The 27,186-nt window shown below is 37.8% G+C and overlaps 1 protein-coding gene across 3 annotated transcripts; it reads right to left on the bottom strand.

The window, feature by feature from the left end:
- Positions 1-27: 27 nt before the first annotated feature.
- On the bottom strand, positions 28-26,204 carry LOC109037455 (glutamate receptor ionotropic, kainate 2). 3 transcript variants are annotated; one of them, XM_019052131.2, is made up of 18 exons: positions 25,993-26,204; positions 22,465-22,620; positions 21,449-21,630; positions 20,631-20,803; positions 20,003-20,144; positions 18,983-19,150; positions 18,290-18,469; positions 17,227-17,445; positions 14,400-14,603; positions 13,730-13,814; positions 13,498-13,636; positions 10,420-10,557; positions 8,635-8,772; positions 5,850-6,048; positions 4,746-4,980; positions 3,465-3,577; positions 1,496-1,642; positions 28-944 (listed from the first exon to the last, which is right to left on the bottom strand). In XM_019052131.2, exons 1-18 carry the CDS (start codon positions 26,120-26,122, stop codon positions 804-806), a joined length of 2,889 nt encoding a protein of 962 aa, XP_018907676.2. In that variant the 5' UTR covers positions 26,123-26,204; the 3' UTR covers positions 28-803. The 3 variants fall into 3 exon arrangements, with proteins under 3 accessions (XP_018907676.2, XP_018907678.2, XP_018907677.2); XM_019052133.2 differs by lacking the exon at positions 10,420-10,557; XM_019052132.2 differs by lacking the exon at positions 8,635-8,772 and having other exon boundaries at positions 25,993-26,201.
- Positions 26,205-27,186: the final 982 nt, after the last annotated feature.

Genomic DNA, 27,186 nt, shown 5'->3' on the forward strand with positions numbered 1-27,186 from the left:
TGAGGACGAAAATGAAACCAGATGAAATGATCAAACAATATATATACTTATCTCTGAAAAGTTTAATGCAGAAGTTTTTTCCTCCTAAGTAACATCCAAGTTAATAACACTGGAATAGGTGAACTTAGTCGTTAAAATACTTTATACATTAATCGGAATGTAAAATTAAATCATATTGCTTTTTCTCATGAGTGGCTGGAATTAACAGAAAGAAAAATATTGCTTATCTAAGAGCAAGCAAATGCTTAATTTCTCTTTGATCATGGTAGTTCAAACTTCCTTCCCTGGACAATAGAAAATTTTGAAAATTAGAAATACCCGTTATTTGAAACTAAGGCACTCCCTTTTTACTGATCACATACAGTATAGATCTAGAGTTTTATTGTCCGCAAGGCACATCTGTTTCAATATGATGTTCCTCCTTCACAGATTTAAAAGGCTTTTCTTGTGCTCGTATATTTAAGCTCTTGTGTGTATTCAGCGAAAAGCTTTATTTTAAATATAAAAGTAAAAAAGAAGGTTGGTTGATACATCAATCTCCAGAAAATCTATGAATATATCCATGAATCTCAACATAGACACATTAATTACTCGGAATACCTAGGTAATAACCAGTCAATTCCATCAGATCCTGCTGTGAAGCATACTCAATAGTCCTAGTTCAATACGGATGGTATGCAGCTCACCAAATTAAGTAATATTAAGTTCTCTGGAAGAAATCGAAGCTAAACTGCACTTGAATTTAGTCCCTAGATCTGTTACAACATTCAAGACTAAAAATTCATCAAACTCAGCAGTTAAATTTATTGCTTGGCATTGAGCTGCATGAAGGAAGTGTCCATTTCATTAGACATTTCTGATTCTGGTCGTCTTCGAACTGGTTTGTTCTCGCTGCAGCTCAGTACAAATTTCACCTCAACCATAAATGCCTCCATGAGTGTTAGCTGAAAATATAACACAAGATAATTTTGTAATTTGAATGGTGAGAACGAGCAAACATTCAAGGGATTCAGTTTTACTGGCTGTAATACTGAAAAATTGCACAACAAAACTGATGTTCCCCCCCCCCCCCTTTAAATATATCTAGGTACACTGAAGTGTAATTAAATACTCCAAAGCTCAAATTTTGAGCTTGGGTGTATCATGGATACCTGATCAATGGTATATTTTCTTCTCTGCACCCGACCGAAATGATTTGGCTCATTGATTGGCTAAGATTTTGAAACAGTAGGTAATCTATATAATTTAGAAGGGCTTAGGTATGGGCAGGGGCGTAGCTAGGAAATTTCCCGGGGGGGGGGGGGGGCATGGGACCACCTCTTGTGGTGAAGAGAGCGGAGGGGGTGAGGAATGGAGGATTCCGTTTTTCTGGGGGGGCACGAGATTTCTGGGGGGGCAGCCCCCCCCCCCCCCCCCTAGCTACGCCCATAGGTATGGGGGTTAATTCAATGTTCTATTCATTGTTTACGAACTGACTCAACTCTCTAATGCGTACCTTTTCTTCCACAGCAACTTTTCGCACATTCCAAAGAAACTCCAGAAGTGCAAAGAAGAATGCAAAACTGCAGCCTAGAATCAAGACAACGAACACACCACCAACATTTGCTATGCCCAACTCTTGGGAATCCTCTTGCTCTCCTTCCTGTGGAAAAAAAAATTGAAAATATAGATCGTAATTAAAGTAGATTTAAAAAAAACTTCGCAGCCATTTTAGGCCACGTCCGTCATTTTCGATTTTGGGATTTTGGAAAGACTGAAAATTGGAGTTTCTCGTCAACAAATACCCGCGAATACAAAGTTTCGCAAAAATCGATCAAACAGGAGCCAAGATAGAATTTTAGGCCACGTCCGACATCTTGGTTTTTCGAATTTTGGTAATTTCACAAGAAATTCGAGTTTCCCGTCAAAAAGTACCTCTGGATATCGAGTTTCACTAAAATCGGTGGAGCAGGAGCCGATTTATCAATTTAAGCAACGTCCGCCGTCTTAAATTTTCGAATATTGAAAATCTGACTTAAAACGCATGAAATCCAAAATCTAAGTTCAGATTCGGCTTCCTCGTGAAAAATCGATGCAATTTCATGTATCATATGTCACCATTTCATGAAGGAAAGAGATTAACGTAGGCGTGTAGATTCTAACATATCAGTCCGACGTGGCAACATGGGTGATTCGGAGTGGGTCAGCTGATGAGTAAGAAGAAGTTTGTTTTCTCGGAAACGGACGAACCAAATGGTTGACGCCGGCGTCTGGCGGCCTAGCTCAAACGTTTGAATTCTGTGCCTACTTCCGCATTCCGGCCGGATTTGATAGAATCTTTACGCCTACGTTTACTCTCTTTCCTTCATGCTATGGTAACATGTGATACATGAAATCGCATCGTTTTTTCACGAGAAAGCCGAATCTGAGCTTAGATTTTGGATATGATGCGTTTTAAGTTGAATTTTCTGAATTTGAAAATTTAAAACGGCGGACGTAGCCTCAATTGATACGCATCGGTTCCCATTCCATCGATTAAATTCGAATTTTTAGTCCAATTTCGAAAATTCGATAAAAACAAGGTGGCGGGCGTGGCCTAAAACGCTATCTCGGTTCCTGCTCGTCGGATTTTTGTAAAACTTGGTGCCAAGGGGAGGAGGGGGGGAGGAAAGAAATTTCCAAACACCGCAATCTATATGTCGCAGGCAAATAGTAAAATTAGGCATTTTGTCAAATGCCTAGGCAAAAAATCAAATATTCTAACTAGATTTAAATTCTGCTCCTTTTCCTAATTTTTGACAAAATATAATTAATTTTTCCTGTAAGAAAAAATTCTCAATGAAAATTTGCATCGCACAATAGTATTTTACTTAAACCATTTTTAGCTCCTGCACAGACACTTATCTGGAAATTTTCAGCATGTTATAAAATACAGAATTTCATCGTTTAAAATATGAGAGGCAAATAAAGAGGAGGAGACAAGAGGAGTTCGTAGGTTTGATGAGTTATTTTTCCAAAAAATATTGAAAACTCACGAGTTCCTCGCCATAAATTCCAAATTTAACTATCCGCATAGGCATTTGACAAAATGCCTGATTTCACTATTTGCCTTCGACAATTTGGCCTACGTGGTTTGGGAATTTCACGGTCAATGTACTATACAGTTTGACAAAAAAACACGTATACCGTGAAATACCGAGTTTTTAACAAAATTGGCAAAGACAAATTACGTATATTTGTCTAGGTAATGGGAGGCTGGCTGGCTGGGTGTGTGGTATAACCTTCCCCTTCTCTCTTCCGCAGCATTCCGCCAACACTTTGTCCACAATCATACTATGCATTTTATGATATGCAGTGTCATTGTGTACTCCCATTCACACATATGTGGTATTTACTCCTTATTTAGAACCTTTTTATGTAGGTAATCCACATCGAAATGAACCAAATTCCATGCGAAATATTGCTAAAACCGAGTGTCACATTACCACGCATTCCTCTTGTCCTTGCACTTTCCACCATTTATCCTTAAGCTCCCGGAGGCCGCCAGACTCTTGCAATTTTAAAACTGATCCACTAATAGCTGTTCTGTAAGGTGAATCTGAAATCAATGAGGGGAAATCAGATAGTAGGAACTTAAAGTAGATACAGCCTGCAATGAAAGAATCTTTAATTACAAAGTTTCAGGGTCAGAAGCAAAGGAATTTGATTGCATTGCACCGTATCGAATTTCCACCGTATACAAATGATTTATACATTGATTTGTTACTCAATTGGTGCACATATTGCACTGAATATCTCAAGGGATTGTCGTCAAATATTAGAGAAAATTTAAATTCAAAAGGAAACTTACCAATGACTCCATGCATCTGAAATTAAATTCAGTGCAACTTCAAGGGTCTACATTAAGCGTGCCAGCGTGCCCCCCCCCCCCCTCCCCCGGTCAAATCAAAGTAAGTGATGGAAAAACGATTGAGCAACTGCCTATTCCTACAGTTTTTTTTGGAAGCTTCTAAATTTGCCTTCAATTGGCAAGGTAGGCAATTGCGGGTCCTCGAGAACCGCAATAGTCGTATCTGCTTTATTGAAGGAGAAGTAGATGAAAAGTCAATGTGCGCAGCTCACCCGAGGGGAGAACAGAGAGTCCGCAATTTATGGTGACTTCTTCTCATTTTACAAAAATAATTCGATGGCTGTATTCATAGCTAAAGCAGTCTTAATAACGTTTTTCTCATTTAAAATCTTGTGATTGTCACTAATTTTCTCACTTTAAAATCTATTTTTCAACAATTTCTCCCACCGGAAAAAAGTATGAAAAATACTACGGAGCTCGCTAAGTACTCTCAAATGCAACAATACAATTTTTCGTGCAAATTCTCTATGGACGTTTTCTGCCGTATGAACCTTTAGGCGTTGCCAAGTTTCTTTTGATAAAACACGAATTCCCTGGTGAACTTATGAATATTTGCCTTCAAATAATATTTTTTAATACATTTTTAATTCGAAAATATGTTTCAAATAATTTTGTTCAAAATTTCACCTGAAATTCATGAAAATTCCAAGGAAAAATATTCATAGCTTTCCTTAAAAATACAAATTTTACCGAAGGAAATTTGGCAACTCCCAGATGTTCATACGGCGTTCCTCCTTAGCACGGCAGTATTCTGCACCGACCTCTTTCACTCCTACAACCAGGCGTAGGACGTAGGGTGCGCAAAAAGTTTTCTCTCTACAATTTTTCATAAAACTTATAACGCTCAGTTACGTACTGAATGGCATGGCGATTCCGTATCCTTTGGAATCGAGAAGACCACCAACTTGCATGAGGTTCTCGCAGTTGCGCTCGACTTGGTACTCGATCGAGGTGGACTCCATAAAGAAAGCGTAGCTGCCTTTGCCCTTCATGACGCGGTCAACGCCCTCGGCGTTGGTTTTCACGAAGACGGACGGCCTCGTCGACTCCATCACGCTCCACATCTTTTGGTACAGGCTGTCGTTCGAACTCTTCATTCGAGAAAAAATCAAAATTAGAAATGGTCGGTTGTCATCAGTGGGTCCAAAAACATTTTACAGATGTTTTTAAAACGTTTCAAATTTTTATTTTATTTTTGAAAAATATCTTCGGAATATCTTTTTTGTTTTTAAAGGTATTTTAAAAACAGTTTTTAAACATCAATTTGCCATTAGGGCGGGGGCTAGGAAGGAGGGTTTTTTTTTAAAAAAAAAAATTGGGGATTCTAAATTCAAAATATTGCATGAACCACTATACCAGAGGGAGAGAGGTATTTAAAATGAAAGCACCAAACGGTATTACTTCTCAGCGAAATTTCATGCAGAAAATTGGGAATATTTTTAATGATTCAACATTTACTTGAAATGAGAAGCTTTCACAGTTTCAAGTAGAGTTCAGATTTCTCGTTAGCAAAAAAAACAAAAAGCACTTAATTTATTGAAAAAAAAATAAGTTCAGTCAAAGAGATCGTTTTCTAAACTCCTGAAATTTTCAGCGCAGGGAATTGCGGTGTTTGACGACTAAAATCAGTTGCTTGCGCAATTTACCTAGTTGTCTCTGATGAGCGCGGAAATTCAAAGCCAAATAGAGACTCGAAAAATTTAAAAATATAATCAAGTCAAATTAGCTCATAAAACGGTAACATTTCAAAATCAGTCTGAAGTACATATTTTGGAGGCGGAAGTAAGTTTTCTTCCTCTACCGCATGGTGAGGTGTGAAAAGTTTTTAAAACGTTAACGGAAAAAAAAAAAAAAAATTACCGCTACCTGAACCTTTTTGGAAAAATTTTTGTTGTTACCGAGATTGCAGTCTCAAGATCTGTACAGAAGGAAGAAAATTATCAGAAATTTGTGTGCTAACCGAGAAGAAAGCACCGGTTGAACCTCCAAGTAAGCATCCGTATTTTACTTTCGATTGTTTGGCCAGATCTTCGACACTACTGATTGTTGTCTCCATTCCAGTTTTGGTCAAAAACGCAGCTAGATTGGCAGTGTACGAAGAAATCATGATGAGGGTAAAGAACCACCACATTCCGGCCACTAATCTCGTTGAAACGGCCCTGTTGAAAGAAGAAAATATTTCGTTCAGCAATAAAAATTAAATTTCATGAAAGGTGTTCCTGATATGAATATTATCTTCTGGAAATTTAATTTGTTCGCTTGAATTACTGTTCTTACTGCCCTTTCGAAAAACTATTTCAACTGAGCCAATTAGCTACTTTTCAATCATAACATCATCATAAAATATAAGTTTTTCTATAAAAAATTTTATAAAAAAAAGTTAGATATTTAAGTGTATGTATGATAAATGATCACCCCTCATCAGGGGAAGTATGATTTACATAACCGTAACATGAAACAGTCAAATATGACCCGTCATTTATTTCATTCCTCCTTCAATGTCACATTGTAATTTATAAAATGCAAAACAAGCTGCCCCTTCCCAGGAAATTATTATCATCATTCGTTATTTTTGCATAAGGAAAAAAGGATAGGTATTTTTTAATGTTGAGCCAAAATCTGACTCGTGTCCCCCCTCTCCTCTTTAAAAAAAAATAATAAACAACAAAAAATTTGAAAATGCCTAACCTTCGATGTCGAAAAAAAATAACAATTAAGCTGCAAGTATGCATGGTGTAGAATATCACAATCAGAGGTAAACGAATGCTTGGTTGCAGGAGCATGCACTAGCTTGCATACAAGTAAGGAATGTAGGTATACATAGTTCCATTGTTGTGGTTTATTTATACAGAGGGTACTTAGAGTGCCGTATCAGGAATACAAAACACAAATATATATAAATGTATTGTGCACAAGAAACCACTACCTGGTTCTTGAGGTTGTCTTGATTTCTTTTTCATGCAAGCATTCCTTTTTTTCTTCTTCTTCTTTTAAATAAAATTCATTTCAGATAATTTCTTTTTACCAAAAAAATATTCGGAATGACTACCTTTTCATGTAAGCAGCGTATAACCATTCAGAGTCTCTTGGCCGAATAAGATATTAAGCATTGCATAAGAAGCCGTTTGAGTTTAGTCACTTATGATCTTGACTTAAGGATTATAAAATGCCGGTGAGACTCCAGGTAGGGTAATACATACCTCAGTACACAAAATATAAAGCGTAGATTTTGAAGAGAGAGTATTTATTTCATAGATCCTCGTATCAAAAGTTTTGCGTAAAATTTATTTCTCATCCTTTCAGCACCATGATATTTGGAATTGATTTGATATACCTCGTTAATTTTAAGGGAGCCCTTGGATCATTCATTTGACTTGTGAATGTATAGTTTTAAAAATCAAGAGCACCTTGAATGAAAAGCACTATTCTTACGAAATTTAAATACTACCTGCGGCTTAGTGCCCTCGTGTTATGGGGATGAAATTGAAGCTGTCGTAATCAAAACTGTCATTATTTCATCTTTACATGATTAAATGGGAATAAGTGCTCATCAATTTGGATAACTTTTTTCCTGATTGTCGCGGGGTGGAAAAACTTGAGTTAATAGATGACCAATGTAGTACAAACGTAGAAGCATTTGCAGTTTGTGTATTAGAGCTAATGCATGTAGGTATCTCCGTATCTCTTAGTAGTAGTTTAAGTAGTGAAAAAAGTGAATTGTTAGGGGTCGCCGCTGATATTGAGTTAATTGCGTAATTTATAAGTCTTACTTTTCAGTTTTTCTCTAGTCTCCTCTTTGAGAGGCCGTTCAAATATTACTTAGGCAACTTACAGGCGATAGGTGTCTCAGCTGGCCTTAAGAGGACCGTAGAGGAGAGAGGGGGGAGTTTAAACCATTCAAAGACACCCCCCCCCTCCTTTCTTAAAATAAAATAATAAATCTGAATTAAAATTTTCCACCTCCTCCATTTTCCATTTTTCGGCTCCTGCCGTTATTTTCTGAAAAAGAAGGGGGGGGGGTAAGCAGGACAATCCCACGTAATTAAAAAAGGGGATAAGAGTTTGTCTAACAGATACCTTACAAAGGGGTCTTAAAGTTGGTGAATATATACCTTACGTAATATTTGAATAGCCCCTTGAGTCGGAAACTCCGCACTTTTTGTAGCGACTTTAACGCAGAATAGAAAAGTGGAGCAAGAAGTTACAATGACAGTGATACAATATTTTAACTTAATATTCTTTAGGCCTGAATTTTTACAGGCCCTTTGAAAATTTGTAACTTTAAATATCTTCAAGTGTATCTTACATAACGGAATTTTTTGCACGTAAAACACTCTCTATAGGAGATTGCAAAGACGCTACATAATCTTTCCTGCGTTTCACAATTACCGGTTCAGGATCAGAACCTACCCAGGTTCTGGCCTCAATACTAAACCGGTATAGTTGTTGAACACGTTACAAGTAGTACTTGTATAGAATAGCTTTTATTCTAAACTTGCTTTATTTCCTAGAATACATTAATTTTCACAAATCAAATAAGAACGATTCTTCATTTCATCAGATAAAATACGCGTCGTGTGTTCAACCCTGGTAGCACATTAATTTCAAAAAAGAGGCATCGCAACAGAGATACGTGTTTTTTATAGTTTTACTGTCGATATGCTGATAAAGTAAAGAATCATTAATCAATGTGCGACCAGGAGAAGGAGTGAAATCACTGCACTACTAAATTTATGACCGCTTACTGAGGGGCAATATCGGAACCTTGTTGCATAAGAGATCCACAGTTGTGCCACACTAAATTGTTAAAATTCAGTTTGTTTTCCAGCTCTTCCGGATCTGGGCTGCAAGGGTGAGGGGCATTCCATTCTGAGGGTGTAATCCTGTAATCAGTTTGGGTTTAGGCATCTTTTAGGAAAAGCATTGACATTCAACAGGAATTCACAGTTTTGAGACAGGTTTTCGTGGTTGCACGCATGTGGTCAACATCAGAAAATGAACATGCAGTTAGGAGAACATTTTAAAGCACATTTCAGCGTCGACTATTGAAAAAAGTTATATTGACAGGAAAATCTGTAACAAGCGCATGCAAAATGAACATTGATTCTGGAATTACCAACGGGGTAAGATTTTAGGTAACCACCATACAAGGAATGACCCAAGCGTTGTTTGACCCTTTTGATAAGGAGTCCTCTTGAAGACGTAGCGTTGTATAACATGCAATGGAGGCTGATTTCCATAACTACACGCTATTGATGAGAAATTTGGATCTACCGTTGTGCCATTTCTCTTCGGATGGGGAAAAAGACAAAAATCGTTTTTAACAGTGAGTTTAAATTGGAATCTATAGTGTCTGTTCATTCGATTAAAGGGATGTAAACACGAGGCAGAGGGTACAAAGAAGGAAATTATAGATTTTTAGAGAAGGGGCCTAATTTTGCCCGAATTTCAATATTTTAAAGTAATGAATTACCTATGCGCGATTTTGTTTAAATCTGTTGAATCATGTAAAAATTAAAACAAAATCACGTGGTTTCTTTCTGTGAAAATGAATGAGTTCGAGCTGTTTTGCCTTATTAGCTTTAATAAGGCAAATGAAAGCAGAAAAACAAGTGAAACTTTCAGAAGAGGGTAAACATTTTAAGAATACTAAGGCAGGGTGTTTCCAGCAAGTTTTGTTTTTCAAAAAAATAAGTAAGATCAAGAAAAAAAAATAATTTTACATTTATAATAGTAATATCTCAATTTCAAAATAGGAGAACTGCAAGCTGAACGGACTAGTGCAGCCTTTCGTCGCAGAAAATAATGATAAATTAAGTCACTAATATACGTTGGTTTTTACTTTCTCGTACCCCTAGGGTAGAGGAAGTATTGTCATTTTTACTGGTGAAAATTTCTCTACCTCTAAAAAATAACTTTTTTTTTTTTTTTTTTTTTTTTTTTAATCTTTCAACAAAGATGTAGGATTTGGGGGTGAGAGTGGACTCAACTCCCCTCAGCGTCTTCATTGGCAATGATTACAGTGGCAAAATTACAGTGGCAAAATTACAGTGATTAAGAGCCGTAGCAATGAATCATCGCTACGGCTCTTAACCACTGTAATTTTAATGCCCCCAAAAATACACGAATTTTCTCTTTCAACTGCAGAGACCCGCTTAATGTCTCGCATTTAGTATTCTTAAAATATTTAGCCATACTTCCCACCAATTCAACTGAGTTTTACCTTCATTTGAAATCGGATTCGCGGTTATATTTCACGTCGTTCGAGCCTTCGGAGTCAAAGACGGGAGCACTTTTCTTGCACCGCACCGTTTCGGGTGGTAGCATTGTTTTTTTTTTTTTTTTTTTTTTTTTTTTTTTTTTTTTTTGGGAGAGTGATGGTGATGATAAAGGAATGAAGAGGAGCGAGCAATGGAGCATGAGCAACATGGCAACAGCGCGATGGAGGCTCCTGAGCGGCGATGACATGGCGGGAGCCGTGCACGTGCAATTTGCGGTTGGCGGGGTAGCTTATCGTTTCAGAGTCTTACTTGGGCAAAATGTCACATCCTTGGGCCAAAACCGATCCGAGAGAGAACCACAGACAATTGTTGAGATTCAGAGCGTTCTCTAGCTCCTCCGGCTCAGCCTCGCACGGGTGGGGATTCTCCCATTCGTTCGGGGTGCATCTGCAGACAAGTCGTTAGGTCGAGCATCCCAAAAGAGGACAAATGAGAATGTCAGTGAGAAAAAGAACACTCATTAATTCAAATAAACATCCCAGAGACAGAGAGAGAGGATGAGAACGAGAGAAAAGAACACCACGTCAATATAGCGACAAAACAAATCTACCATAGGCGTAGCTGCTGGTCAGGGCTTTCCACCTACGTGGATAAAAAAAGAAAGGTGGTAAATACTAAAGAAAAACGCCGTATGCACATTCGAGAGTTGCCAGATTTTCATCGATAAAAACTTTATTTTTGAGGAAAGTTATGGATATTCTTCCTTGAAATTTTCAGGCGCTTAGGTGAAATGACAATGAAAATTATCTGCAAAAGTGGAAGGAGAATATGCATATGTTTACCGGGGAATTCGTGTTTTATCGAAGAAAATTTGGCAACGCCTGAAGGTTCATACGGCGTTTGTCCTTATCACGGCAGAATAAGTGCCAGAAGATGTACCCCTTCAATCAGCAGGTAGGCAACATGCACAACACCGAGATGCGGGAGCAATAATATTACCATGAAATCGCAATTTATCGCACCCTCTACTTCTTTGCGTAGGAATGTACACAAGAAGCACAGGCAGCCAATGACGATCTCAAGGTATGTACAATTATTGCCTCTGCTTTGCAGCGTTATGTCTGTTAGTCTACTAATTGGAAGGGCCCCGTTGCTCCTCATACAGAACTTTATTGCAATATAATTGAACTGAGTGGTGATTTGCTGAGTGCCCTTTATCACTATTTCTTTTTTCCGTGTAGATGGTAGATCTCTTGAAAGTAGTTTTACAGCAAATTCGAGAACAGTTCAATGCTCAATTGTTCAATTTAATCATTTCTAAATTTTATGGCATTTCCCAGAAAATCTCTAAAAGTAGCCCCTTTATTCTTGAGGAATTTCTCGAGTCCCCATTTAAAAAAAAAGCAGTTACCCCCTTCCCCTAAGATTTATTTTCCAGCTACGCCTATGAAATCTACTGAAAATTAAACTAGTTGTGTGTATTTACAAAAGACTACAAGTTATATGGATAGTTTAGAGTGTCACGCGAACAGAACAAACGTTAAATTTAAACTATTTTGGCCTTCTGTTATTGTTGAGAACCTTATTCCTTGAAAAAAAAAAAAAAAAAAAAAAAAAAAAACAATATCTTAACATTTACTTACGACTTAAATATTCTTGAGCTCTTTCTCACTGAAAATGGTCTCAACCTTAGTTACTCAGTTACTTAAAGTACTTTGATATACGTCTCTAAGACACGATGTTTTAAGAGTCACTTCAAAATGTCAGAGTCATTGATTTTCAAATAGAAATATTTGGGGTGTTAAAAGGAAAGCAAATATGTATATCCTTTTAAGATATTTTAGGCAGGTTTAACTTTTTTTTAAATCTCCTTTTCCTTTGAGATGAAGAAAAACCTCGCGAAAAAACCAATAAATAGTAAGAAACACAACTTGACTTTTCAAAAATCAAGTCGTATCAGTTAAATACTATCTTAAGAAAAATTCTATTAGAGACCAACTGCAACGAATCAATTAAAAAATACACCGTTAAGATCAAAATGAAACAGAAAAAAATCATAAGCTACGTGTTAAAAAGTTTTAACCAAGTAAATCTCAACTCGAAAGGTTATGTTAGTCGAGATGAACTGTTCCATTACTCCAAATACTTACTTTCGCGTGTTTTTGACACTAAATTGCTTACTAAATTAATATAGGTACTCTTTTGTCTGTTTGTGGTTTGGTTCTGAGTTTTGCGCTTGAATTTTCAAAATCGATTCGTCCAATATCTTGCATGCCTAGAAGTCTTAGGTACTTAAAGTTGAAACGTAAGAAAACATTACCAACCCTTAATATTTCGTTTAAAATCTATAAATGTATTCGATTGAAAAAACTTGAGTATCAATTTCATCTACGCTCTCATAGTTCCTTAATGACGTATTATTCCTTTCATAACCCTTTGAGGGTTACAAAAAAAATGTTTTAGATATTTTTCAAGGTTATAATTTCAGTTCAATCGCTGTGCATAGTAGAACAATTGAGAGAAAAATTTTCAGCTCTACCTAATATACTTCTGACCGATGATCTTAATTGTTCTCTTCCCTGTAATTAAATTGAATTGGAAATTTTTTACTTAACTTAACCGGCTGAAATCGAAAATGTGCGTCTCCGGTCGCAACGTTGCAAATTTCCCCTCATGTTTTGTTTTTTTTTTTTTCTTTTGTTGCCCCAGAGAGAAATGACCAACAATTTTCTTGGAAATTTTCTACAAATCCTCTGCATACATCCGGAAATTTTCACAGAAATGCGAAAAAATACACATCAGAAACTGAGATTTTAAAACGTTGCGATGGCGGAACGCAATTTTCAATTTTATCCGTCAATACAGAAGTATGGATATTTGTGATGATTGGACAATTGTGATTAAGTTAAGCAAAAGGGGCCTTAAGGCGAGACTCAATAAGTTCAGCAGAGCAAAAAAATCGGATGTAGATGAAATAGATTGAAATTGATTTTCAATTTTTAACTCTGATCGCTTTCTGATACTCTCGAGAACACGGAGTCAAAATTTCAAACAAAATTTGCATCATCAATGATGCCATGACGTTTCATGAAACGTACGATGAAAGTCGGTAACAGCACAGGCTAATGTCTGCGTTTTTCTCAAATTCCGGATTTTTTGTTCTTCAACTTTGACTTGCTCTTAAAGGATCATTATTTAACATTTTTCACGTCCTTCAAGCCGAATGAAGCAAGACCAAACCCTGTAAGCTATGGTACCACTATCTCACTTTATTTTTGCCCTCGATTATGAGCCATATTACCTCAACCCATCACAATGATCTTCGGCTAAAATTAATAATGTCATGTTAAAGTTGTGAAGGAGGATCAACTTTTGGCGGATACGTACCTTGCTAGAATGAATAAAAGAATAGATACACCCAAGTATGCCGTCGCCATGAATATCCATACCTCCAGGGACAAGGGTGAGAGAAACGAGAACAGGTCTGGTTCTTGTTTTTCTGGTTTACTGTACAGAATACTTATACCTGAAAGACAATAAAGCAAATAAATGATTGCATGATGTCTGTAATTCCTGCTGTCGAATAATTAATAAAATTAAATTACGCTACTCTACTTACCTAATGTCATGAACGGCATTGTGAAGTCCACTGCTGTCCTCCTCTCATAGGTGATAGTAAGATCGCAAATGGCTAAATCAGCTCTCTGAAACAACCAGTAATCAGAAATGAATATCGGAGGGATTTCTGATGAATCGCGCAATATTTCCGCCTTGGTGATGATGATGATGGAACTATTTCGATTCTGTGGAAGTATGTTTGCCTATATTCCTAAATGAAGGCATTCAGTTATTTTGTTATTTCAGATTTTTAAGCGGCTCGTAACTCTACTTCTGACAAACGATAAATGAGGAAGTAGACAGCTATATTCATCAAGCAAGTGTTTTTTCTTACATGTATTCAGAGACGGACCCACTATGACCTCAATTAAAGTAAATACAACCCAAACACCCTTTCCACAGCTCCACTTCTAACTTTTCGACTTTCACGACTTAGAGGCAATGTGCGTTACAATCTGAATTTTTTTTGTTTTTGTGTGTGTGTGTGTGTGGGGGGGGGGGGAGAGAATTGCATCATTTTTTCACATTAATGTCATTCACTCTTTTCAAAATTGACTTGTCGCGCTAAACAACAATATAAAACTTACGTCAATGTCAAACATCTTGCATTTAATGCCTGAGATTTACTTCACACATTTTTTTTAATTTGGTTCTCCCAACGAAGTGCTTACCATGTCTTGAAGTTCCTTAATGAGACCATTCCACTTCTTGGTTTGTTTGTTGAGAGACCCGTAGTTACCATCAGGTACCAACTCAAATCTGTACTTGAACCCAAGGTCTTTCGAGATTGCATCTATTAGATCAATCGAGTATCCTCTGAACCGATCGTTACCCTCCAAGCCATCCTCTTCTCTCAGCATCAAGTAAGGCTCACCCTAGACGGGGAAAAAATATGTATCAGTGCCTACGTTGAAAATATTTGGAAAAATAGAGTACAATTTCTACTGAATCAGTTTTTATTCAGAAGATGTTCCGAGGCTACAGATAAACTGCATCATACATAAACGTCCGTAACCACGTTTCTCGTTTGCGGTGTTAGGAAATCTCCGCTCCCATTTTATTTGTTTAAATGTGAACAAATCAACATCATTCTTTGAATTTTTTGCAGAATTTTCTTTGCAAAGAGAGGAAAAATCACAGCAGATTTCAAGAATGGAGATGTTGCATGTGTGAGGAACTTGCAATTAGACTGTTGATTCTTCTGTAAAAGTTCGCGAGAAACACGATGGTGACACTGGTTTTCTCTGAACTCAACTCCCAAGCCCTCGAGTTGAGGCCAAAATGGAGGAGATATGCCACCCTACCCTGAAAGTCCACCTCTACATCAAGACGAATTCTCCATGCAAAGATAGGGAACAAATACATTAGCGTGGTTGCCGTGTTTTCAGTTTTAGAGTCTCCAAATGAAGTGGCAGCCCTGTCAATGTATTTGCTCCCTATCTTTGCATGGAGAGTTTGTCTTGATGTAGAGGTGGACTCTCAAAGTAGGGTGGATATCCTCTCCATTTTGGCCTCAACTTGAGAGCTTTTTCTGAGCTTGGGAGTTGATTTCAGAGAAAACCAGTGGCACCGTCGTATTTCTAGCGAACTTTTACATAAGAATCAACAGTCAAATCGCAAATTCCTCACACATGCAACATCTCCATTGCCATTGAGTGATTTTCCATTTAAAAAATGAAGTATGACAGGAAGTCTGCGACGTCACAAACCGAGATACGTGATTGCGAACTAACACCGTCAGTATATCCTGAAAACTGAGAGGATGAGAGAAAATTAAGAAAAAAGTCAGTGAGCGGGAAAATATGTGAAACACCAAGAAATTATAGCGTCGATTCTGAGAGTGGGTAAAAAAATCTCTTCCATGCAATAAGTGATCATTTAGTTTTATTATTTGTATCACCAGTTTCCATTATGTAAAGCTACACCTATTTCTTAACGAATGTGGCGGAGTCTGTCAAAATGTATCCCATGGTAGCAGGGGCAGGGAGGAAAAGGATAAAAATACCACATCTTAAGGGTTGAATTCTGCATTATTTGCGAAAAAACCACGGCCAGATTTACCTACTTGCCGCCCATGCTGCCGTGTTAAGGTAAAACGCCGTATAAGCCATAAGGCGTTGCCAAATTTCCTCTGGCAAATCACTCATTTTCAAGAGAATTTTTGAACGTACGTCTACAAATTTCTCAGTTAATTTTGTTTGTAATTTGATCTAAAACGTCTGAAAATTTCAAGGAAAAATATTCATAATTTCCCTCAAAAATAAACACTTTATCGAATGAAATTTGGCAACTCTCGAATGTTCATACGGCGTTCTTCTTTAGCATGGCAGCCTGGGCCGCCTGTATTTTGCCAGCCCCTTCTCATTCGTTCTGAAACTTCAATAAAAAATCATCAAGTGAGCGTGCCGGAGGAGGAGGGGTGCATAAGATACGTTTACTCATGTTGGACCCATTTTTTTCAAAAGCCCTGTCAACACTACTAACAAAAGCTCATGGAACTTAAGCGCGAAAGTTAAGTTCCGTAAACCTATCTCTGTGTGGACTAGGCCTTCCATATTTAAGTATTGAGCGAAAAAAGTATGAAAGAACAAACATAAATGTGGTTTAATAATTTTAACTTCCGCCGCCGCGCCGCGCTGACCGCACTGTATTTGGCGCACTGCGTGAAGTATTCCTTCAGTCTTGTAGGCGCTATGCATTTCCCACCGACCGCTGCTCGCTGCTGACCGCACAGTGTTTGACGCAATGCGCGAAGTATTCATGCAGTCTTGTAGGCGCTAATATGTGTTACTCGCTGACCGCTGCGCCGAGGGTTTCTATGTTTCATCTCAAGTCCTCGTCACCATTGCTCTCTGCGCCGCGTCGTTCCAGGCCAATTTGGGTGTTTAGTTTCTCTCTTAACACGACTAATCAAAGGTGCTGCCTCTTGTATCACCGAAAGACGGAAAAATTAGTCATTACTATACTCTCAGGAAATGAGAGATTTTGTCGTCTTTTCTCGTTTGTTATTTTATTCTCTGAATCCGATTTTTTTTTACATCTACATTTAAAAAAATTGTATTTGTCGCTCCCCTAAATTTGCCGCCATGGGCCGCGGGGCCCATGTGGCCAACCCCTAAAGGCCCTGAAAATAACACCCACTAATTCCAAAAATTGATCCTTCAATAGAGATTCAAAGATTGAGGACGAAAAATAGAGAACACAAGAAAACTGCAATTTATACAGTTTATCAGCTCTGTTACAAGTCTTACGAACAGTTTTCCTAAACCGATTTAACACCACAATGCGCATGCATTTGCAATAAATCATAGCTTGAAACTTTAACCCACGCTCTTGAGAGTATTAAAAACTATTCAGCATCGGAAACTAAATATCTATATTCTTCACCCAAACCGGGTTTTCTTCCGCAGATCTTAACAAAGAGACTTTGCCAGACTTTGTCATAAGTTAAAATAGTAATTTCAGTGAAAATTTATAATAATCAGTAAGTGAACTAACCAAGCGAGAAGTGACGATAAATGTTTTATTGCTGATGGCTTGAACAATATCCTCGTACATTTCACTGCGCGTTCGTGTGTATTTGATTTTGTTGAGAGGGTCCCAAGATCCGATTTTTTTCAAATGCGGCAAAATCTCAGATATTTCCAGTTCGAAGTAAGTCCGAGAACCGGTGGTGCTATTAAATCTCATTGGACCGGTCATACCCTCTATGTCCAACTGTAATGAAAGAAAGTTCGAACACATATTATATCGGGTCGCTACTGATATGAATTAGTTTGATGAATTCTTCCCAAAATTGCGGATTTTGAGTCGAAGTCACCAGCTAATACAATAAATATGAATGTAAAGCATCTTTTTCAGACTCAAGCCTTGATTATAATTTTAGTTTCATAAATCTAGCACCCTTATCGAGTCTTTTAGGTTTGTTTATATTTGTATACAATAAAGATTCCTTGGATGGACTAAAAAAAATAAGAGAAAACTACCTTTTTTTAAACTGTCCGAATCGAGTGAAAAAAGAGGGAAAAAGCTTGACAAAAAAGTTAAGTAGTTGAAAGTAAAATGAGACAGAAAATCCATAGGAAATCATGTTTCCTTCATATGTTCTTAAAATTGAAAAATTAACTGTGAAGTATCGAACGTTTCCTCCCGAAATACGGAGCGGCTGAAAGTAGAACCGCCTTCATTTGGGGAAGTAGGCAAGATGCGCTCCAAAGAGCCGTAATAGTGGTATCGCAGCCCCTGATTATTCTCGCAATTCCTCAAGTTATTAAGCAACCATTATTCATTTACTCATCGACTCATCGATCGCTGCAATGGAAGAAATACGCCGCAGATCTATTTTTATCATTTTAAGAATATAAATCCAATGACTGTTCTTTTATAATCTTTCGGCGTTTGATTTTGAGACTTCAATCTTTCGTTAAATTCTCCGACTACAGATTGCTATGTCGACTACAGCTTTCTTTTGTTCAATTTTTGTGCCTTTTTTCTGAGTATTGCGCAAAGAACCAACTTTATGACCTTTTTGAGAGACTTTCAAATTAATTTTAACACTCACGAGTTTCATGAAATTGGAGAGTTTAAATCCGTGGAGCCACTTTTCACCGGACCACTGAGCATCTCCAGATAACGTGCCACATTGGAGAGACTGGGTATCAAGATCTTTTTCTGTTCCTAGGATCATATGCAACGCTTCAGCAAACAAATAAACAGCATCGTGGATCAGTGCTGCCTCCACCTGTAACGTTAAGAATTGATAAAAAAATCAGTAACATCGCTTGTTAAGATATGCAAAGTGGGTGAAAAAATTATCCTTAAACATTATGAGAGAACAGGACTAGTCTCGATGGAGACTATTAAAACCCTCGCCTTCCCTTCAAAATCTCGTCATAATTCGTCTTTACCTCATGAAAGAATGTAACCACATTTCAATGTTGCCAAATTTTCCCTCGCAAATTGCATTTTTACCAGAAAAATCTTGGATATTCCTACCGAATATTTTACTAATTATTCTTCTGATCTCATGCAAAAATCAGACAAATAGACAAAGTTGCACAGGTATATTCTTTCTCGAAAATTTTTACCTGAAGTGTCCATGAAACGACTTTGCCGTATTCTTCATTTTTAACCCAGTAAGTGAAAAGTACAAGCCATATTATATTCTTTGGTTTTTCTTAAAAAAAAGAATATAAGAAAATTGAGTCAGGTTTTTCCAGAATTTAGCTATCGTAGGCGACCGTTCTCGACCTACCGTAATGCTGTCAGCAGTAAGGTGTGATCTGATTCCCAGGCGTTGTTCCTCACTAGCCCAGTCTTGTAAAGCGTACTGCACGACCGTGCTGTTGGGGTTCACGAGTCTCAGAGAGGTGATATTTGTCCTTGTCGATGTGAATTCGCTGTAGTCCAATGTATGGGCGTCCTTAAAAACATTTAAACGTCAATTATTGGTTTTATATTGAACCTTTGTATCAATGAAACACGCACGATGTGGCGTTATGAGCATTTGAACCTAAATTTTGGCAAATCACAGGAATAAAAAAGATAGGATTCCCTTATATTTCATGACACAGGAAGAGGGACTCTATTGCAGTTGCAGCGGCAACACTTTCAGAGGAGGGATTTTATTCGATTTTGGGCAATAAATAGGATTTTGAGATTTTGACACATAACTCTCTCCAGTATCACATAAAGTTCCCAGGCAGTTTTCTACCAGGTTAGATTAGCTTTTCCTCGAAACCTCGCTTTTGAAACTGCGATTTTTAATCCGCCGTGTCATAAATCCAATTTTTTAGTCTAACATTTAAGGGGCAGTTCTCGTCTCAAGATCTTGGTAGATCTCTGTGTCCGATATCAATGACTGAATTTTTATTTTTTGTGGTCCATATTCCCGTGGACCAACCCATTGAGATTAATTCCTTTGCGCTGATAAGCACTCTACAGAAAACTTTTGATCTCATATTTTGTGATCATACCAATTTTTTACCCCGTACATGAAATACTACGTTTTGTTTTCGAGGTTTTTTCTTTAAAAGAAGAGCAAACGAAACTTACGTTAATCTATTAAAAATCTCAATAATTGCGATGAGTGCGAATACAAGTTAGGTAATAAACGTTCCCTTCTTTTGGTGTGTCACATAACATTAGATACTCGAGAAATAAATATTGTGCACCTATGCATCTATAAAAAATTTTAAAGTCTGCAAAATATCTAGATATTTGTGTTTTTTCTATTCATTTTTTGGGGTTGGTTTTTCTTCTCTTGGTAACTTACAAGTGAGGTGAGGATGTAACTCTGGTAATCGCCCATCATCTTAACTTCTTTCGCCTGGCGCAGCACATCCAGAATTAAGTCAGTTCGACAGTCCAAGACAATATGATTCTCTGATGATTGTAAAATCTCCTTGAAAAGAGGCCTGAAAAAAGTTTAGAAAATAGAAAAGAGAATCAGAGTATATTCACGTTTAGAATTCCGTATGCCGTTTTGTAGCCTTCGTTCATAAAATTTCGATGAAATCGTAATGACATCCCAACATAGTCTTTGTGGGAACATCTGGATGTTAAAATGCCTTTATTTTGTAATTAGGAACTACAATTCCTGGCTCATCCTTAAAGACACGTATGTTCATAGGGAAAATAGTGGTCCATACGTTGTTTCTATAAACTGAGTCAGAAATTGTAGTTTCGAATTGCAAAATGTAGTCCAAACTATCTCTGGACGTTTTACGCGCATTTTATCTCCACGTTTTGTCAGTTAATACAAACAAGGCGATGGCAGTTTCTCAGATGGAGGATTGAAGGGAGTGTTTACAATAAAAATCGTTAGACTATCTCCATGGAACAACCCCTTGTTGCCGGGAAATTTTCGGGTCAATGAAGGGATCTAGTCCTCTTCTCCATACCTGTAGTCCGCATCCTCAGGAAGTTGTTTGATAGTGACAGGAGCATGCCCATGAACGTTGATGACACGTTGATGTTTTTTGAGGACCTCTTGAAGACGAATCAGCCCCTCAGTATTCTCGTAAACTATTGTGAATGTATTCCAATCCATGTCCTCAATGGTATCAATTAAAGCCTGGAAATTAAACAATTTTATTATAACAATGTATCAAAGTAATTTTGGAAAACCAGACTCGGATATTTTTCAGAGGTTGTATGTGTTTTCAAATTAATGACCAATGTTGACAGGTGCTAATTTCGGTTTTTTTACAAGCAGAAAGCTCGAATTGGCAAAATTTAGTAGGTAACTCAAACATCATATGATTACTACTGTAAGACCGTACATTGGTCTCGAATAATTTCGAGGAACCGAAAACGCTGTGACGTGTACACTGCAAACAGTTTTATACATGTTCAAGACCGAAAGGCATGGGCATCAGGTGAGGCTATCTTTGGCGGAGCCCTACATCTTAAATTAGTGATTCATTTTGCAGCACCTGATTGAGCGAAGTTTTGTATCCTTTAATATGTCTAAACATTAAAACAAGGCACAGTCAAGAAAAAACGCACGGAAATGAGGTGGGGGACATTTGCCTTCAAATAGGAGGATAGGCCAAAGCGCACACATACATAAGAATTTACTCATTTACAAATGGTTTTACGCAATGAAACTAGTGCGTTCTTCATTTTTCACGTCAAGATCATTTCTCATTTTCCTGTAAATAAAACTTGACAATGCTGAACTTCCATTCTAGAAGACAAGAGACTTTAAGAACATTACCTGAGCCAAAAGATCAGCATTTGGATGGATGTTTATGCCTTTTAAGGGCTCGTTTGAAATGTCCCAGTGTGTTTTAATGTGCGGCAAATCCAGAGTATCACACACGGAGTGAACAATTCCAGTCACTTCATCCGTATTTGGACCGAAAACGGCTGCAATTCCCTCAGCGGCCAGATTACAAACTGGAAAAAAGATCAAAACACGTCCTTAAATCCCCCTGGACTTACACTTTTTCTTTCATTTACTCAGCTGTGCTTGGTTTGGACTCATTGTTGCAATAATTACGTTGAGTGACTCCATTTTTTCGCCAATTTCACTTTGCACTCATATCACTTGGGATTCTTGGGCGCTATACAGAGTGATCCAGTGTTAAACGGCCAGACAGCAGGAGCGTGTTCTATGGGTCAAAGTAAGACTGTTTTATTGTAAAGTGAGATTTCGATTTTTTTTTAGATCCCATTATGGATTCGCAGGGCATAAAAGTTCAGGAGATTACACATTTCCATGAGATTTGGTTCACAACCGTTGCCAAAATTCAGGAAAAACGATTTACTTTCCGAAATTGGGGGGGGGGGGGGGGGCGTAGCTCCGACTGGGAGCACGTTAGGAAAAAAAACTATATACAACAAGAAAATATTATTTTGACCCATAGAACATTCTCCTGCAGTCTAGCAGTCTAGCAAGTTACCTAAGTCTGTAGTTTCTACAATTTTTTTTTTTTTTTTTTTTTTTTTTTTTTTTTTCTTTATCTCATGTTTCTTTACACTAAGTTTATATGCTTTTGTGACTATTTATATTTTTAATCTTAAAACATTGTAATTTTATCACAAGATTCTATATGTTTTATTCGATACAATAAATATCTTGAATCTTGTAACCCTGGATCACCCTGCGTAGACTCCAGCAACGAAATTTCACTCCTGCTTGATTTTCAACAGTGTTAATTTGAGCCAATTTTGCAGACTGGGAATAAAATTATATTCCCTCATTTGGAAACCGAGGAAATGTGTGCTTACCTGTTCGACTGGTGTTGAAACTGTCCGTTTCGGAAATTATTCCGATTTTCGGGACGAGTTTTACGTCGGGAAGAATATTTTTGTTGAGGTTGATCCGATCGATGGCCATCCGGAACGAGCGTTCCTCGATTGAGTCCTCCGGCCCGAACAACCCCGCTGAAAAATGCACAGAAAAAATTGTAAATAAAATGTAAATTGTAACTATAAATTATAATTCGTGACATTGTAATTCGCGTATTGATGGAAATCGCTCATTATTCTGATATGACGTCATCACAAGAATTGCCAAACAATAAACCACATTACTAACTGAGAAGTCCTATAATTCAATTTGAACCCACGCGATTATTGCATCCGTATTTTTTGCCTAACAATGAAGCACATTAGTTTGATCCTAGCATGAATTTTTCTTTCGGTTAGCTTGCAGACCCCTCGCCACATATTTTTGACCTCGTCGCTAGGGAAATCCTTGCAGTTAAGGAATGACCATGATACCACATGCTTGCGGCGAGGATGTTGGCTATAATGGCTTATAGGCTTGGATCCCAACCGCGAGGAAGGATGCTCACCGCTAGGGCATGACACCTTGCGGTAAGGACTCAGCCTAACCGCGAGGACCTCTCACCTAGCCGCTAGGGGCCTGTACCTTGTGGCTAGGTAAAGGAGGAAAGAGGAAATGTTTATGAGCGTAATTCATGTCAGAGGTCCGTTGAGGAAACTTATCACTTCACAATGACTCATGCTCATACCGTATAAACAGACATACACCAGTGTCTTCAAATAGCGGCGGACGCCACCATGTATACCTGAACCTGGGTTTTCCTCTTCGGCCGAGTTGATATCGATATTTTTAGAAATATAGCTTTTTTCATGAAAGGAAAAAATAACCATAAAAATTCCGAGACACGATGTCATTAATGTTCCTTTTTAAAGGACAAGAAATGTTCAACATTTACGCAGTTTTTCGACTGTTACCATCACTACTCAATTCATAAGTCAGTCTCGGTCAATTTTGTAGAGAGTGAGCAATTTTTAAGAGCTTCTCCCATGCAAAAATGATTCTTCAGCAATCACAGCATTTTCAGACGACACCATTTCACTATCGGTGCCTACAGTTTATGACATTTAAAGGAAGAGGCATCGGAACATTTTCTGGCGGAAAGGCATTTATTGGCCGAATGATGTAAAAATATTGCAATTTTACCTACGACCAAAATTGCAGTGTTTATTTCAATATTTTTTTTTTTATACTGTGCTATTTGAATGGAAATCTCCATTACATCGATTACATAATATTACACCCAAGCAAAAACAATTATGTAGCCTCTTTCAATGCTCCCAAAAGATGAAGATTTGGATAAATATAATTGTATTAAGTTAACTTTTCTGTATTAAATATTGAACTCTGAGGCTAGCTCTGATTCTTTCTCATGACATGCATCGATACTATTTGCAAGGAGGATGATTTTCTGTGACATGACGTAGGTAGGTCACATGTCACAGTCATCAGTGAACTGGAAGATTCCCCGGAACTACAGATTAGACTCCGCGAACGGAAGCTGTTTGGGCGCAAGCATGCACGCCGCACAGTGGAACGAACTAATAGAAGACGTCGGACATTAAATTTTTAGCTAAAATTTCAAATTTTATCGTTTATTTCGTCACAAATCCAATTTCAAGGAGTGTTTCTGAAAGGAATTTTCAAGGATAAACCAATGAAATCGCTTTTAAGCTTTATCGTTTCATATTTTTGAAAATATAAGCTTTTAAAGTTTTCAGATTTTGTCCGACCTCTCCCACTGACGCGGCTCATTGTGCGCCGTTGTGGAAATGTCCTAAATGACTAATTACCACACGGGAAATGAATCAGAATGCAAGGAATTACAATTTGTCATGGGAGAGGCAGTTCTGAAGTCCTCGCTGCCTCTGGTTCATTCGAATCAGTCCAGTGAAGGTCCACCAAGCCCAGTGAAGCCCTCAATAAAAATTAGAAGGTGATGTAAATCGGGGTAAATTTCAAGAATAAAATTATAAATAAAATATCTCATGAAATCAATATGTTTAAAATTTGAGATCCCAGCATTTTTGAATACTTGACGACATCCTTCAATGAATTACGATATATCATTTCCTGGACGAAAGAACGTAGCTGCATTCCAAATTTCCAAAGTTGTATACCCTTGTCGTTTGTATTTTTCTGGAAAACTGTTGGCAATGGGTCAGTTGCACTGGTCACAGAAATGTGTTTTGATGCTTTATTCTTGCAGATCAACTAAAAATAAAAAGATCTGTCAAAACAGCAACTTTCTACGTTTGATATCAACCGAGATACCACACCTTGGAAAACTCGATTCATGACGTCATCCATCGCGTCAGTACATTCTGCATTGTTCTGCACTACCGCGGTGGATGACGTCAAAAACTCGACTTTTCAAAAGACGATATCTCGGTCGATATTCAACGTAGAGAGTTGCTGTTTGGACAGATCTTCTTATTTTTAGCTAATCTACAAGAATCAAGCATTAAATCACGATTCTGTTACCAGCGCATCTGGCCCACTTTTTATTCAGATTAGAGTACCTGTATAGCGAGAGTATGGACAGATCGCTTCATGAAGGGCTTAGGGCCCAAAAGTGCAGCCACCCTTCTAACCAACTTCTAACGCACAAAATTTCACTGCCAGTCTGCAGATTCCAATTCTAACCATGATGGCCAAGAATGTACAGAAATGAGCGTTCTTCGCGAAATTGAGTACATTTATGCAAAAACTGAGTCAAACACGTGCTTAATAAACGACGGTTCGTAACAATAGTATTAGTAAATCGTTCTGGATAATTGAAATTCATAGGTTGGCTGCATTTCTGGGCCTTAACTTTATTCGCAGAAGCATCGGTGAAGGCCTGATGGATTTTCGGAGTTTCACATCTGTCCATACTCTCGCTATACAGGTACTCTAATTTAGATGATCTTTTATTTTTCTACAGATTACGAAAATATTTCAACGAAATTCGAGACAGAACTGGCGTGATCTTTCCGCTGAAAAAAACAAGCATAGAGGTAAATTTTGCAGCCTTGGAATTAAGTTACGTTCTTTCATCTGGGGAATGACGAGTATATGCTTTCGGAGAGCGGTACATGATTACTACCGTGCTAAGGAAGAACGCCGTATGAGCATTCAAGGGTTGCCAAATTTCCAGGAATAAAACATGTATTTCCGAGGACAATTATGCCAAATTTTCCTTGAAATTTTCACACATTTTAGAATAAATATCGAATAAAATCGTTCGAAATTTTTGAAGAAAAATATGCACAGTTTGTCTGGTAAATTCGGTTTTTATTGAAGGAAATATGGCAACGTCTGAGGGCTCATACGGCGTTCTTCCTTGGCACGGCAGATTCAACGTACGGAGCCTTTCATTTCTCGTAGGAGAGAAGAAATTTTATCAAGACCCCTCCAATTACGCACAGGCAGGGAGTCACGAAAAAAAATTGTCAAGGCGGCACACAAAGAAAAAATCAAGTTCTCACCGATCCCAATCTCGCGTGGAGGTGGGTCCTCCACAATTTTGGCGGTGTATTTCCCATGAATGGATCCCAAGTTCAGAATAATCACGAGGAAATGGAAAAGAAAGCGTAATTGAGCAGGAAAGCACCACATTTCGTCACGACGCCATGCAAGTTGACTGACTCGGGACAGTCGTCCGGCTAAATTTAGATTCGGGACCTGAACTGGAGCCAATGAGCAACGCACCTATCCCATGCGATTTCGAATAAAAATGAAAGTCCCGCTGTCAAAATTCAGCCTCAGAAAGCGACTCTTCGCGCACACCAACCTAGTGTTGCCGTTTTTGGTAAGAAAATGCACCTAATTTGCACTCGTAATGTGGAAAATCGGGATTCATTACAGTCATTTTGGCAACGTAGTACAAGTGTTGCTAAATTTCTGGAAGAAAATTCGACATGGTGGCACTATAGCACATTCGAGAACGATTCGATAGTCAGTCGATCCATTGATAATTTCTAAATTCCGAAGCAGTTCACGAGAGTTGGCAACACTGTTTTTCTTCCATTTAAATGTATAGAAAATAATCGATTCTTGGTGAGGCAGCTTGCCTCACTTAAAATCGATATTTTTAATGGATTTAAACTGAGGAAAAACAGCGTCGCCAACTCTCAAGAATTGCCACAGACTAGATTAAATGCATTTTTCAAAAACCCCTAAATGGCATACATTTTGCCATAGTGGGTAAGGTTTAGGTATTCCTATCCAAAATTTGATTGGAAATAAATTATAAATATATCCTGATAAATATCGCAAATTGAAAGACCGAACAACTTGCGATATTTACTCGGGAGTCATAGCGCCATATCTCCCGATCAAATTTTGAATATTAATATCTGACGCACTACAGCCAGACGTGACTTTCACAGGTTTTTGGAAAATTCCTTAGATTTTAAAAGAAAACAATGGAATAATAGATCGTTAAGTGGTTTTGAAAAAGAATGACCAAAATTCTTTTCTGGCCCTGCAATGTATTCTGAGAGGCATTCTTGGCGAGTTGGCAGAATTGCGTACACCCACACTTTCCCACTCCAGCCCCTTCCCTGGGGAATTGCAACCATACCCGATCGTACTAATTCATTCATTATTTTCGGGTCATGGTCAACGTCAGTAGAGATTCTTGCTTGTTGGCAACGCTATTTTTCCTCCATTTAAAAGTA

This window comes from Bemisia tabaci, unplaced genomic scaffold (assembly GCF_918797505.1).
Source record: "Bemisia tabaci unplaced genomic scaffold, PGI_BMITA_v3".
In the NCBI taxonomy this organism is placed as follows: Eukaryota; Metazoa; Arthropoda; class Insecta; order Hemiptera; family Aleyrodidae; genus Bemisia; species Bemisia tabaci.

Excerpts from the sequence above, each read along its gene's own strand:
- LOC109037455 (XM_019052131.2), bottom strand. The coding sequence starts at position 26,122 with ATGTGGTGCTTTCCTGCTCAATTACGCTTTCTTTTCCATTTCCTCGTG. Across the intron at positions 21,631-22,464 it reads TTTCAACACCAGTCGAACAG|TTTGTAATCTGGCCGCTGAG; the intron begins GTAAGCACACAT and ends TCTTTTTTCCAG. Across the intron at positions 945-1,495 it reads AAGTTGCTGTGGAAGAAAAG|CTAACACTCATGGAGGCATT; the intron begins GTACGCATTAGA and ends TTATATTTTCAG.